The 15161-nt window shown below is 37.7% G+C and overlaps 1 protein-coding gene across 1 annotated transcript in view; it reads left to right on the top strand.

Annotated features, from left to right (window-relative positions):
* The first annotated feature begins 579 nt into the window (after positions 1-579).
* The window catches only part of LOC114052127 (transient receptor potential cation channel subfamily M member 6-like), a 38402-nt gene continuing 23820 nt past the window's right edge, over positions 580-15161 (top strand). Inside the window, exons 1-3 of the mRNA XM_027874624.1 lie at positions 580-607; positions 6029-6079; positions 12004-12069. Coding sequence (XP_027730425.1) covers positions 6031-6079; positions 12004-12069 — 115 coding nt within the window. The 5' untranslated portion in view covers positions 580-607; positions 6029-6030. The remainder of the gene's footprint in view (positions 608-6028; positions 6080-12003; positions 12070-15161) is intronic.

Below are 15161 nucleotides of genomic sequence, written 5' to 3'. Positions count from 1 at the left end.
CTGGCCTAGCTTCCAACCCAGGCCAGGAAGCCATCATCCAAGGAAGCAGCTCTTAGGGGGCATGACCTGGCAACTATTTCTACAAGTCCTCCAGCCCATGTCTCCTCAATGATCTTAGCTACTGATGACCCAGAAAAGAAAGTTTCTGTTGCTGAAGGACTGGGCATGATCCAATGGTTCAACACCAGAAATGGATGTGGCTTCATTAGTGAAAGTGACATTAAAGAAGATGCATTGCCTTCTACCTTGCTACTATACCCTAAGGACTGGTGGGCCTTTCCATGTGACTTAGAGTTGATCCTCTTGTCTGCTATTCTCCTCTATTAGAAAGTAATCTTCTTTAGAGTAGGGATTTTCTTGCTTTTCTTTCTATCCCAATACATAGTACAATGCTTTTCACATGGGATTTGGGGCTGGACCTGTGAATTCACTGCTTTTAAGGAACTCCCAGTTGCTTATCATGGATTATGCTTTGATAATGTTTTTGTGAAAGCAAAGGGTTATCAAATGAGTTGCATATCCATAATGACATCTCTTTTTTTTTTTAGAATTTTAGCAGAAATGCTCTCTGGATCACTAGGAAGACCAGTCAGAACAGGAACTCACTGTGAGTGTTTTGGAGTCAAGTTTTCACTGTTTTGGGGTGTTTTTGCCTTCTAGCTGGATTTTGCAGGTTTCTAGGCAAAGGTTTTATTTTCAGAAAAATGATTGATATGGGCAAAGGGCCACATTTTCCTTTTAGTATCAGAAGGGTAGTAATTATTGATTAATACACAATTTTTATATTTTTTACATTACATTTTTACATTATTCTGCCCCCTTTTGATCGTGTGATATGGCTGGATTTGGACTTGGGTTCAAATCCCAGCTTGGAACTTGTGTGATTTTGGGCAAGTTGATTTATCTTTTTGGGTTTCAGTTTCTTCATTAGCAAAATGAGGTAGATTGTACTAGATGATTTCTAAGGTCCTTTAACTTTTAACATAACAGCCAGTAAGTATTGTTCTGAGAACTTCTCTTCTTTCTGTTCTTATAGCCACCTTCTTGGAGCTGAAAGAGTCTCTTAAAACCAAGAAAAAAATCACTGATGTAGTTTCTTATGGAGACAGTTAATCCACCAATTTGGAATCCATTGAATATGAATCATATAGTAGAAATAGCTCTTTGGCACCTTTTAAAATCAAAAAAGAGACTAAAGTAGGCTGAGACTTATTACGCTTATGTGTCTATTTATTTTCATTTTTTTTTTTGTCCTTCAGTTTCTAAGAGAATCTTTTTCTTCTTACTCAGGCTTCTCAGTAACACTCTAATTCTCTGTCTTAGCAACAGCTCTGATGATAAAAGTATGAAACTTAGGGATTTTAGTGCTTTCTGGAATTTTTGTTATCCAAGAGAATAAACCAGGAACTGAAGTGCAAAGAATATTTTATTTAATTGTTTGTGTTTTCTGGATGTCACCAGTTAAAAGTGCTATGAAATGAATTGGTCACTCTGCAATAGAGATTAACCTTCAGCACCAGTATCTCCATAAAACACTGATTTTCACCAAGTGAATTAAGTTTTTAGTTACATGTGTTGATTCTTAAATCTCCTCCAAAGTAAAGTCTATTTACAGAATTGCTTCTAAACATAAAAAGAAAGTGTGACTGTCTTCAGTCTCAGTTTCCTCATCTGTGAATGGGAATAATAATAACAGGTAATATAAATGTACATACATGTGTCACTCTAAGATTTGTAAAGTATACATGTTATCTCCTTTGATCCTTACAACATTATTTAGCTCCATTTTATAGGTAGGGAAACTGAGGCTGAGAGAAGTTAAATCACTTGCCCACAGTCACACAGCTAATGAGTGCCTGAGTCAGGATTCAAACTCAGGTCTTTCTGACTTCAAGTCCAATTCCCTAACCACTATGCAACCAATCTATGATAGTACTTGAATTATAATACCCATACTACCTTACTCATAGGCTTATTGTGAGGAAATTAACATGCAAACCTTAAATTGCTATATACATGAGTTACTCTTATTTTTTGTTGTGAGGGTGTGAATTTGTATGTGTACATAAATAGAATCACAAGTGGCATTGCACTAAATTTAAAAAAAAAACGCCCTAAAACTATAAAAATTAACTACTGGGGAGCAGCAAGGTGGTGCAGTGGATAGAGCTCTGGTCGTGGAGTCAGGAGGACCTGAGTTCAAATCCATCCTCAGACACTTGAAACTTACTAGTTGTGTGACCCTGGGCAAGTCACTTAACCCCAATTGTCTCACACACACACACACACACAAACTAACTACTTGTCCAGAAAAAAAGTGTGTTACTTGTAGAATGAATAACTGGCTTTTATGTCCTAGAAAGAAACTCTTTGCTTTATTTGTTCTAAAGCAACTTGGATACAGAAATATGTTATACATGATCCATAGATGATGAGGAATAGAGACAGAGGTAAAAGATGAATATAATTACCATAATAATAATAATAATAATAATAATAATAGCATTTCTATAGCACTTTAAGGTTTGTAAAGTGCTTTACAATTATTTTCTTATTTGATCCTCACAACAACTCTGGGAGGTAGGGCTGTTATTGCCCACATTTTACAATTGAGAAAACTGAGACAGACACTTAACTGAGGTTAAGTAATAATAGCTACAGCTAACATTTGCACAGTGTTTACTATGTTTGAGGCACTGTACTAAACACATTGTAAATATTATTTGATCTTCATAATAATCCTGGGATGTCGGTGCTATTATTATTCGCATTTTACAGATGAGGAAACTGAAGCAAACAGAGGTTAAGTGACTTGCCCAGGGTCACACAGCTAGTACTTGTCTGAGGCTGGATTTGAACTCAAGTCTTCCAGACTCCAGGTCCAGTGTTCTGTGCACTATGGTGCTACTTAGCTGCTTAAAGAAATATAGTAATTGACAATATGTAATTGTAATGAACATTTTATTTTTCAGTAATTCTTACTTACTGATTCTGTTTTTTAAAATATCTTTCTGTTGTTGGCCAGTGATTTCATGGCTAGAACTTAATTTTCTTAAGTCCTTGATGAAATACAAGACTTTTTTTTGGGGGGGGGGTGGGGTATTCCTTAGGGCCACAGTTTATCTGTGGTGGCTTTAATCCAGGAAAGGGACTTTGAGGCTGTATGTCATTTATGCATTTAAAGTTCTTTCACACTTTCAAGTGGTACCTTGCCTTTAAAAAGTTTAGACACTGTATTTTATGAGTTGTAGCTGAATCTTGAATGCATAGCTTCTGTTGTGACTATTTGACATGTTTGTTACTATTTTTGATTAATGAAAGTGTTAAAGCATTATCTAAATTATTTCGTTTTAAAACAGGTCGAACAGTTTAGAAGAAATTGACAGTAAGTCTTAAAATTTTTGAAAATTATTTTTATTTTAATGATCCCCAGTAGCCATCCAAATAGTGAAAAAAATTATATTTTGGGGTACTGAGGTGGAGTTCAGTATCTGGATATTACCTCAGTTCTTTTCTTAACTTTATGTGTGTAGACAGAATCACAATGCTCATTTAACCAATTTTACAAATATTCTTCAGTGTCCTGTTCTAGCCATTCTTTACATATGGTCTGGATGGCAAACCAGGAAGCCCATGTTGTCTAGAGTTTTCCCTCTCACTGTCTCATATCAGCACTATCACTCTTCCCTCTCCAAACTCTCCAAAGCATCTGTCATTCCTAGTAGAGGTAACCGAGGAAAGAAGGATCATGATGCCACTTCCCTTTCAGGGAAGGCCAGAAAAAAAGGTGATATTGCTTCTTTTTACTGAGTAACTGAGAGCCTAAGATTTTCTTGGAATTAGGCACATTGCGTTATTGGTTTTTTGTCTGTGAACTGTTAGTGTGATGGTGAAAGGTAGCAAGATGTAGGTCAGGCCTGTATAACATATGGCCGCTTGTGGGTGGCCTGAGAAAAATGTGGAGGATGTAAAAGAAAGTGAAGATGTAATGCATGGTTTGTCTGTGCCCCGCTTAACCCCCTTCCACTAGTCACTATTGTGCTCATGTAACTTGGTGGGTGGGTTGCCACCACACAGGCGCTCTTGTTTGTCACGTGACCTGCAGCAACAAACCGTGTCTGTCCAGTGACTAGACTGCCTGCGGCATGAAGAAGTTTAGCCAATTTTAATTTTGGCCCCTACCTACTGCCAAGTTGTGCAGGTCTGGTGTAGGGGAAAGAATTTTGGTCCTCATTGGAGTCAAAAGAAACTGGAGTCAATTCCTGGCTTGAGATATTCCAGTCTGGGTCACTTTTCTGAGACTTAGTTTCCTCATTTGTAAATCAGGAGTAATAATACAAACATTACCTGTATCAAAGAATTGTAGTGAGGAAAGTGATGTTATCCTGAAAGTTCTACAAAAGGGCTGCTTCTTAGCCTTTTTTCTATCTTGGTTTTTTTTTTTAGTGAGGCAGTTGGGGTTAAGTGACTTGCCCAAGGTCACACAGTTAGTACGTGTCAAGTGTTTTGGTCTGAGGCTGGATTTGAACTCAGGTCCTCTTGACTTCAGGGCCAGTGTTCTATCCACTGTGCCACCTAGCTGCCCCTCTGTCTTGTATTTTTATCAAGCCTATGACTCCCATCTCAAAATTATGTTTTTAAATGCATAAAATACACCATACAGAGTTACTAAGGAAACCAATTATATTGAAATACAATTATCAACATTTTTTAAAATTATAAAATTATAATTATTAAAAATTATTTAAAAAGTTCACTGATCCCAGGTTAAGTACTCCAGTTACACATTATATAAATGAGTTACTAAAAATAAGTTCCCTGAGTCCATTTTACTTTTATGAATCAGCAAAGTAAGTCTACTCCTAAAATGATTTTTGTGTAGTACTTTCCTCATAATAACTCTAGGAGGTAGTAGCAATAGAAATAAAAATAATCATAACAATAATCATCATCAAAAATAATCATCAAAAAAGATGAGAAAGATCATTGTAACAGTTGACTTTTATGTAGTGTTGTTGTTCAGTTGTTTCTTCTGTGTCCAACTGTTCATGACCCATTTGGGGTTTTCTTGGCAAAGATGATGGAATAGTTGCCATTGCCTCCAGCTCAAGATGAGGAAACTGAGCAAACAGGGTAAAGTGACTTGCCCAGGGTCACACAGCTACTAAGTATCTGAGACCAGATTTGAACTCAGTTCTTTCTGACTCCAGACCCAACCCTGTATCCACTGAGCCACCTAGCTGCCCCTTTATGTAGTACTTTAAGGTTTATAAAGCACTTTCCCTGAAAGAAATTTGATAGTGCAAGAATTGTCACCATTTTAAAGATGATGAAGCCTAAGGTACAGAAGGTTAAATAACCTTCCCTGCAGTCACACAACTAGTAGGTTATCAGTACTTTTGTCTTAGTCTATGTAATGCCTCAATAGCCTCCTACCTTTGGACTTAAGCAGTTGGAAGTTGCTCAGTTACACTAGAAGGTACTCTGATAACACTGTTCCCTGTGCTTAATGTAACCAAGCACATTTTCTTATGTTCTTTTACCCTGCTCTCTGTCCCCATCTTAATGTTTGCCCCTGTAGGTGCGTATTTTGCTTTGGTATTCTAGGTCAGTGAAGTAGTCTGCCTATAACTTGCTGGTAATAATGTAGTTATGAGAGTATCACTCCTTTGTAGGGAGCTGGGAGAATGGGGCTTTGGGAGTGTTGTGAAGTGTGATGGGCATCTGAGTGCCTTTTACAACCCAGGGCTGTAATTGGCTCAGAGAAAATACATCTCTCAGGCTAATATTACTTGTCTTTCTTCAATTCCCCATATAAATATGTTTGGAAATATTACATTGATGATTGGAAGCTGTCAGGGTAGCATACACAATAATGTGTTTAAAGGATATTAACAATCTTTTCCAAATACTGAGAAGCCATTCTGATGATCCTGTTCAATAATAACTTTGAAAATGATATATTTCTAAGCATGAATTTATTTATCAGTAGCCAAGTAATTAAAATGCCAATCTTCTCTAATTTCAGAAATGTCGGCCTCTTTAAAAACTACTCAAGATCTGCACCATCATTATTCAGGTGAGGAGAGTCTTTGTAAAATAGCTAAATTTATTACAGTGCTTTAAGGTTTGCAGAGTACTTCATATATGTTTTCTCATTGGATCCTTGCAGCAACTTTATAAGGTAGGCATAATCATACTATTCCTATCTTGTAGACAACAAAACAGAGGTTAAGAAAGGTCAGGTGATGTGTCCAGGATCATACAGATAGCTTGAAGTAGGATTTGAACTTGTCTTCCTGACTCTTGAGTCAAGTTTTGTATCCACTGTGATGCCTAGCTGCAATGTCATGTGAGCTAAAACTTTGTGGTTTGGCATCTGAAACTTACCCATTGGTGATTTCCATTTGACTAGTATAGTTCTCAGCTTCTATTTGTGTTCATTCGAATGAAAGGGTTTTTTTTTTTGCTACAGAATAAGGCATCTTTATCCAGTTTCCTTTAGGTTTTGGCTACTTCTACAAATATATTTGTCCAAAAGATGAAAAAGAAAGATGATTTTGAAATTGAATCCATTGCATAACCGAAGACAACCTAAGAACTAAGTGTATGATGTTATCATCATTGGGGGTATTCAGAAGAACATTAATTAGTTTCTTAGGAAGCAACTGTTATGCACCTAGTAGGTACTCCATGATGCATGGAGTAACAACTTGGAGAATAGGCTAAACAAGGATGTCTGCTTCTGTCTGCAGAAGGAGCTGAATGAAGCTCCTGGCTAGCACTTCAATGGGCAGCTGAAAAGGGTAGTCTTGACAGCTAAGAGATCAATGAGGAATGCTGCCCAATACTGCCAAACTAATACTGCTTCTTGCCCATTGATTCCGTTCTTTCTATCTTTCTATTGTTATCTCTGGCGGCTTTGATCCATGCCTCTATATTTACATTGGTAAACTTCTTCCTCTTACTAAGGAACTCACTGAATTTATCATGGTCGATGGATTCACCTCTAGGCAGGCCCTGTACCCAACCTTTCATAGTGCCTTCTTCCCACTCTTTATCACTAAATCATGAATGACCTGGCAGTAAGATCAATTCTATTAACATCAATTCACTTTAATTCTCTTAGTATCTGTTCAACAAAAACTTTAAAAGGGCCTACTAAATGCAAACTACTGTGCTAAATGCTGGGCATGTAAAGGTAGCCATGCCACAAATCTTGCTCTTAGTAAATGTAACTCACATTTACAGTGTTTTAAGATTTGCAAAGCACCTTCCTCACAAGAACCCTGTGAGATAGACAGTGGGCTAGTGACTTGGGCTGGATCTATGATTTCATTGATATAGGAAACTTCCAGATAAGGAAACTCCCTCTAATAGTGTAGGTAGATACCTTTTCCTCAATGTATGGTCTTAAAGAGTTGCCTGGAACACTGAGAAATTAAATGAAAATTTAAGTGAGAGTTTAAGTTGCCCAGGGTCATATAGTATGTATCAGAGTGGGACTTGAACCCAGATCTTCCTAGCTCTGAGATCAGCTACCTATTATGTGACAGGGCCTTTCAACAAGATAGGTAGTAAAAGATTATTACCCCCATTTTGTAGTTGGAAGAAATCAAGGCTCAGAGATGCTAAGAGATTTGCTAGCAGTTGAGCAGTTAGTATCAGGGCCAAGATTCAAACCCATGCTTTCTGATTCTATCTCTGGCACTATACCAAGGACTCCTGTTGTCTCTAGGGGCTCTCAGTAAACACAATGATACGTGGCAGGTTAAGTTAAATACTTTAGAGAGGGAAAGGTCATTTTCTCTTGGAGGGTCACTCAGAGAAAGCTTCATGGAGGAAGTGGCACCTAAGCCAGCCTTGAAGGAAGGAAGGGACTTCAATAGGAGGACATTGATTGGGGAAATTTGTTCTAGAGATGGAGAAAAGAGTGAACAAAAGTATGAAATTGGGAGAGGGATGTTTGAGAACCAAAGATGAAGACTAGTTCAGTTTAGCTGGCAGGACAGTGATATTCTCACAGAAAAGTTAGGGGAGAAAAAAGGATTTACAAATTTGATGATGATTTCAGTTTTAAACGTGATGAACTTGAGGAACTGGTGGGACACTGAAGTGGAAATATTTAGCAAGGGAATGGTTGGCCCTGTAGCAGCAGCTGTCAGGATTACAGACAGTGGGCTGCAACAACAGCTGGGTTGGACCTCAGGGAACAGTGTCTTTCTCTGGGGGCAGTCCTCCACTCTATAGAAGGGAATTGACTGGCCTCAGAAACAGCTGTGAACACCCACTCTCTCTCTTAACAGAGGGCTCTGGGCTCTCAAGAAATCCACTAGACATCGTGGCTCAAGTGGAATTGTTTCCAGAAACCCACCCATAGAAGTGCAGGCAAACTAAACCACAGTGCCTTTTTTGGTCTTGTGGCAAATAAGGCTGGGTTAGTTGTCTGAACTCTAAAACCATGCGGATTTCTCAATGTTTGACCAATCCAAGGCATTCCTACATGTTTTCTAAGTCATATTTATTTAACACAGACTAAACCCACCAGATCCACCATATCTAGGATAAGTAAGTATCTCTATTGGACCATAAATCTTCTCAGAGCAGAACCATTACATTGGGTGAAGTTGCAAAGATGCAAATTTAGGTTCAATGTAGGGGAAAATTTCTTAATAATTAAAGCTATCCCAGAGTGGAATAGGCTATCTACTGAGGTCATGGGTCTCCTTCTTCAAGAAAAGGCTGAATGACCAAAGGCTGGATATATTGTAATGGGAATATATCTATATATAATCTATATCTATCTTTTTTTTGTGGGGTTGAGGTATAGTATAGATTGGAGTAGATGGCTAATGCAGACCTTTTCAATTCTAATGTTCAGTGAATTCACAAGTCCAGGATTTAGAATTATATGAGAATCTACTTACACTCATAGCTTAGCATGTAGAAGGCTTATTTGATTTTCCTAGGGAAGCATTGGCTTAGATAGAAAGGACTTAGACCCTACTCTACTCTCAAACAGCAGTGTATCTAGAATAATCTAGGTTCTACTATTCTTCTTCCATATTGGTACTTAATATTCTCTTGCATTACCTTGACTCTCTCCCTCCTCTGTTTGACTCAATCAATCAATCAATCAATCAATCAACAAGTATTTAAGTGTCTACTATGTGTCAGGCACTGTACTAGGCACCCGGTGATACAGCTAATGAAACTATCTATTTGAAAGGAGTATATGTACATACTAATGGAGGAAACAAGCACACATATGTGTACACAGGATAAATATAAAGAAAATAAATACAAAGGAGTTAAATCCCAGGTAGTTTGAGAAGGGAAGGCACTAGGAGTTGAGGAGATAAGGAAAGGTCTCATGTAGAAGGTGGCACGTGAACCGTGTCTTAAAGGAAGAGGGGGATTCTGTGAAGGAGAGGTGAAGAGGGAGTACAATCCAGGCACCACCAATGCAAAGGCACCAAGATAGGAGATTATAATTATAGGGTCCTGGGAAATTCTTGGGCTAGACACATGAGTGGGGAACCTGTGGCCTTGAGACCACATGTGGCCCTCGAGGTCCTCAAGTGCAGCTCTTTGACTGAATTCAAACCTCACAGAACAAATCCCCTTAGTAAAAGGATTTGTTCTCTAAAACTTGGACTCAAGTCAAAAGGCTGCACCCGAGGACCTAGAAGGCCACATGTGGCCTTGAGGCTACAGGTTCCCCACCCCTGGCTAGAGGCCTAGCGAAAGCAAGTACCTCTGGGGCAGCAGTAGTGTTAGTAGCAGGTGCCATAGATGTCTGTCCACTAAGTGTGAAACCAATGGCTAGTGAGATCTGACACCTGCAGGTTTGGCTAAGAAAGCACTATGAGTGCCTTACTTTTTATATTATCTGTTTCTACTATATCCAATAGTTCTGGGGGAGGTGAGGGTATTCATTAATTGGGCACAATTCAGATACTGCTCTCCACATAGAACGGGGACCTTTCACTCTCTATTGCAAGCAGATTACCACCAGTTGTACATGCCCATTGGAGACTGAGGAGCATATTCTATTCAGTACCAACAATTTTGTGAGATCTTTTATACTGGACAAATATGGAAGAATTGTGGAGGTATTCCTTATCCATGGCAATCAGCACTCCTCCCAAAAAAATCTTCCAAACTCAAACAGAACCACATGATTGTGCTAAACCTGGTTCTTATCTTAACCAGCTAGGTAAGTTGACTGATCAGGTCTGGCATTCAATTCAATTAGATGTAATAAGCTTTTTTTAATCACCTACTATGTATGTGTAAGGTAAAGAGGAAGCGTGGCATAGTGGATGGAGGGCTGGCCTTGGAGGCAAGAAGAGCAGGGAGATCTGGCTACGATTGTGACTGAAAGGGGGAAAGGGCAGCTCTGTCAGCTCATTGATAATTTGTGTCACTTTACCCTTTCATCTTAATCTGTTTATCTTCCTTGGTTGGCCTGTGACTTCACTCTTAGGCTGGGATTGAGCCTGAATACTTTAGCTTAAGTTTTTCTCTGACTCCCTTAAATAGTCTCTCTGTTGGTTATGCTCCTAGGAACACCAGGAATTTTGACACCTGGATCCTTATTAGTTAATCTTGCATTTCTACTCTGTTCATGACATTGTCAAGGCACTAGCCCTGGTCAAATACATCCCCAGTTACTCAAGATCTTCCTCTGGGCCAATCCAGATGGGTCCTCTCACTCATTAGTTATATAACAATTCTACCTTAGTTAGCCTTGCTATGTCCCAGTTGTTTCAAGTTCAAAATGCACATAATTGTACTTTACTTCCCCATGTGATAGTCTACTTAGGGAACAAGAGGTAAGCAACTTGTTTTTGTTTTTATTTTTTACCTTTATTGGTCTTTTGTTTTGCATCATCTTCATTTCTCATCATTTCCTTCTTTCCCATACAGAGACCCTTATCTTATGGATAAATAGTAAAATAATATAAAATAACATAATAAAAAGAAAGAGAAAAAACCAGTCTATCAACCCAATTTGACACTATACACAATGTTTTGCAAAGAAGGGACAGAGATACATCTCCATATCTCTTCTTTGGGGTCAAGCTTGGTCATTAGAATTAACAATGTTTGGTTTTGATTTTGTTGTTCTAGGAAAGCAACTTGTCAAAGCAGAGTGATAAACCTATAACTATGTTTGGACTTCAGTATAATACTGTCTTCAGGGGCTCATTGCCATAGAATGAGGCTCTTTTGTTTTTTTATTCACTAAATCCCATTGGATGGTATAAGACTAAGAGGTAGACTGAGTCCTGCTCTTTAAAGAATCATGGTACTGCCAGCTCCATTTGACAGTATTTTGGCGATCTCAGGGCACTGTTCATTTACATATTGGTTTCTTAGTTTAGACTATTAACGCTAGTTAAGGCTAGTAATAATCTAGCACTTGGTCTGTAGCTAAAAAATTAAAAAACAACTTTGCAGAGGAATACTATAGCTCGTTTTGACATTGATGGACTATAACAGTCTTTGGTACTTAACATGGAAAATGCAGATAGCCTGTCTGTAATTAAAACTGCGGTCTTTAGTTCCCTCTGGAAAAGAAGGAGAAGTGTGCAGACTCTAACAGCAGATGTCCTCAGAGTCTATATAGTACATCAGATTTGCTTTAAAAAAAAAAAAAAGGCTACAGGGAAACCAGAGTAGTAACACCATTGATTGAAATAGGTGCTAACAATATGCCATGTATGCGTTGAATTTACTGTTTGTGTAGCGCAGAAACATCATACCTGCTTTAGATCTTGTTAAATAATTTCTTACAATTTGTTCTTAATTCTGTGATATCCTTTTGGATGAAGATATTTGTTTTCATAATAATTGTACTGATTTTAGATAAAGATAAAATATAACATTAACATTACTTGAATAAATATTGGTTTGGAGAAAGCTTTCTATTAAACTGACCTGATGATGCATACTAAATAGAGTAAAATTTTCTTTCTTTCTTTTCCTTTTTGGCAGCTGTTGAAAGGAACAATTTAATGAGGCTTTCTCAAACCATACCATTTACGCCGATACAACTCTTTGGTAAGTTGCAAATCTATCATCATTTTGTGATGTATGAACTCAACTTAGTAATCGACCAGACCTAGCAAGAAGCCACTTTGGACTCCTTTTATTGTGAATTGGGTTACCATTTAATCAGATGAATAGCTTGATAACAAAAACCCCAAACCAAACAAATAAACAAAAACTCTTGTTAACTTGTCAGACTGGGCATCTCTGGTCTAGGTCTAAGAGCCTGTGGCTGTGGCTTGTAGTGAGTAAGCAGCAGTTGGGATGGAGATGGGATGCCGCAATTCTGCACCTGGCACTCCATGATTCAAGGCTGGAAATAAGTCGGAAAGAAAAGAACAAACCAACCATGCTTAATAAACACAGAGAAAAGCGATCAATGTCAACATGGTGAAAGCCATCAGAACTGTGAGAGAAATGCTGGGTGTATTGTTTTTTATTTGTTTGTTTTCTTTCATGCCCACTAATTGCTCTTAGCTCAGAAAGGAAATGTTGATTTTAAAGGCTGGTATACAAGAGGAAAACAAACCCTCATTAGCCAAGTCTACTGAGGCTTTGCTAGTAGAAAGGATGAAGAGATTAACAAGGTAAGAAGAGTTGCTACTTGGATATTCCTCTGGATTTAAGATTTTATAAATTTGGGCATTCCCTTCAATCGTGCAGATCAAATCATCTGTGCCTTATCCTTTTGTGTAATTCTTGTCCATATCCTCCATTAAGGGCCAACCATACTAATGGGAGGCCTTCATCTGGTTCTTTGAATATTTCAAGCTTTAACACTCGGGCTCTCCATTATGCCTCACACAAGCTGCCCTCCTCTTTTTATTGCCATGCACATCCTTGAAGATGTCTTTTACTCCATTGGTTTTGCATAAGACACCATTAGGAATATACTGTAGAGTATTTGTACCCATTGTCCTCAAACTTCATTAATCCTGTCAGTAAAATCCGCACTGTTTGCATGGAACTAAACTCTCACTGTTATCCTTTAATAGCTAGCATACACTTGTTCCCCTTTTGGCCCTAAAATGGTGTTTGCTAATAAGTGATATTGCCTTAACTTCTCTAGGCATCTCATCTTCAGTGACCTGCGGAGGTATCCTTCTAAGTACTCCGATTATTTATCAGTAATTATTGATTGAACATGGTATACTTATATTTGAATACTTTAAGGGATTTTAATTTTTTCAGTATGTATATTTTCAGTGGATGAAAATCTCAACCCATTTCAATCTTAAGGAAATAGCTTTTCTGAAACGCTATGGCTGAGAATATTCAGCACCTGGTAGCCAGCTTTTTGCTTATGATCCAGGATAACTTTGTTAAATGGTCTTCTTCTTAGTATCAACCAAGGCATAAAACATGGAGACATATGTTCCAGTTCACACGAACAGTGTGAATTAATAGCAGCATTTCAAAGAATGGAGACTGAATCTGTATAAAGACTCATGACCACTATACATTTACCCTTGTCTCCTTACTTCTAACCAGGGCTGAACATGATTTAAGTTTCAGCTTCCATTAAGAGATGTCTTATAGAATTTATTTGGGCCAGCTTTCACACAAGCCTCTAACATGTTTTTCCTGCTTATTTATTTTATTTAGAAATAGGTTTTAATTGATACTTTAAAAATTACTTTCATTTCCCCCTTTATTCTTCCTTCTCCCTCTTTCTTCCCAGAGAGCCATTTCCTGTAACAAAAAATAAGAAGAAAAAAAGAGAAAAAAATTTAGCAAAACTAACTAACATAAAAAAAAATCAGATGTCATAGATAATGTTTTAAACTTGTGGACCCCCGGCTCTGCAAAGGAGCAAGTGGACATGTCTTTTCCTGACTCTTTTTTGGGGCAAAGTTTGGTCGTTATAATTTCTCAACATTCAGTACTGACTTTTGTTGTGGTTCTTTCCATTTACGTTGTTATAGACATTATGTTTATTGTTTTTTGGTCTCTGCTTGCTTCAATTCACATCCATTTATATAAGTTTCATGTTTTTCTCAGTATTGTTTATCATTTCTTATAACGGTGGTGTCAAATTCAAAGAGAAATGGGATCATACATAAGGATCCCTGAGGACTGCCTATTGACTTAGAAAACCACATATTAACATTATCTGTTTTATTTTATTTTAATTTATTTAATGAAATATTTCCCAGTTGCATTTTAATCTAGTTCTGGGTTGTATTTGGCAGTGTTGTGGGCTGTGGGCTATGTGTTTGACACTCCTATTTTACAGCACCATAGTATTTCATTACATTAAAATACTTCCATTTAATGAGTCATTCCCCAGTTGATGGGCCTCTAACAATCAAGAGGGAAAATTGAAAGAAGTACTGATATTTTTAAGGTAGAATTTTCCAGGTGGAAAGTGTTAGACTTAGTTGTGAGTATCTACAGTGCATCTGTCAGGTTCTTCTTTTTTTTAATTTAATTTTATTTCTTCAGTTCATAAAAACCTCTTTGACACCTCCTCCCCTTGCCATTTTAAAGAATGAAAAATCAAAATCCCGATAACAAATATGCATGGCCAAACAAAACAAATTCCTGCATCGGCCATATCCAAAAATTATGTCTCAGTCTGTACTCTGAGTCTATCACCTTTCTGTTGGGGGTGGTGGTGTGGGGGAACGTGTATCATCTCTGGTCCTCTGAAATTGTAGTCAGTCATTACACTGATCAGAATTCTTAGTTCTTTCAGAGTTGCTTGTCTTTACAATATTGTTATTAGAGAAATTATTGTCCTGGTTCTGCTTACTTCATTCTATATCCCTCCAAAGAAGTCTTCTCAGGTTTCTCTGAAATTATCTCTTTCATCATTTTTTACAGCACAGTATTCATATCAGCTTCCTTTCTCAGGGGTTTTTAAAAGTCTATTAAGTAAAAGAAGTGTAGTGGATATAGAGCTAACCTGAGAGCCAGAAAGACCTGGGTTAGAATAATTTCTTTCTCTGACCCATATTGTATTACCCTGGTCAAGTCACTTAACCTTTAAGTATTCTTAGGCAACTCTCTAAGACAATAAATTTCAGAGAAGGTGATGACATGTGCTGGCTTTTTCTCATTTGGGAGCTCCCTATACCAATGAAATCACAGATCTGGTCTCT

Source organism: Vombatus ursinus, unplaced genomic scaffold, assembly GCF_900497805.2.
Source record: "Vombatus ursinus unplaced genomic scaffold, bare-nosed wombat genome assembly UNPS02014807.1, whole genome shotgun sequence".
Lineage (NCBI taxonomy): Eukaryota > Metazoa > Chordata > Mammalia > Diprotodontia > Vombatidae > Vombatus > Vombatus ursinus.
Note: the sequence above shows the minus strand (reverse complement) of the source record. Positions and strands in the feature narration are given on the sequence as shown.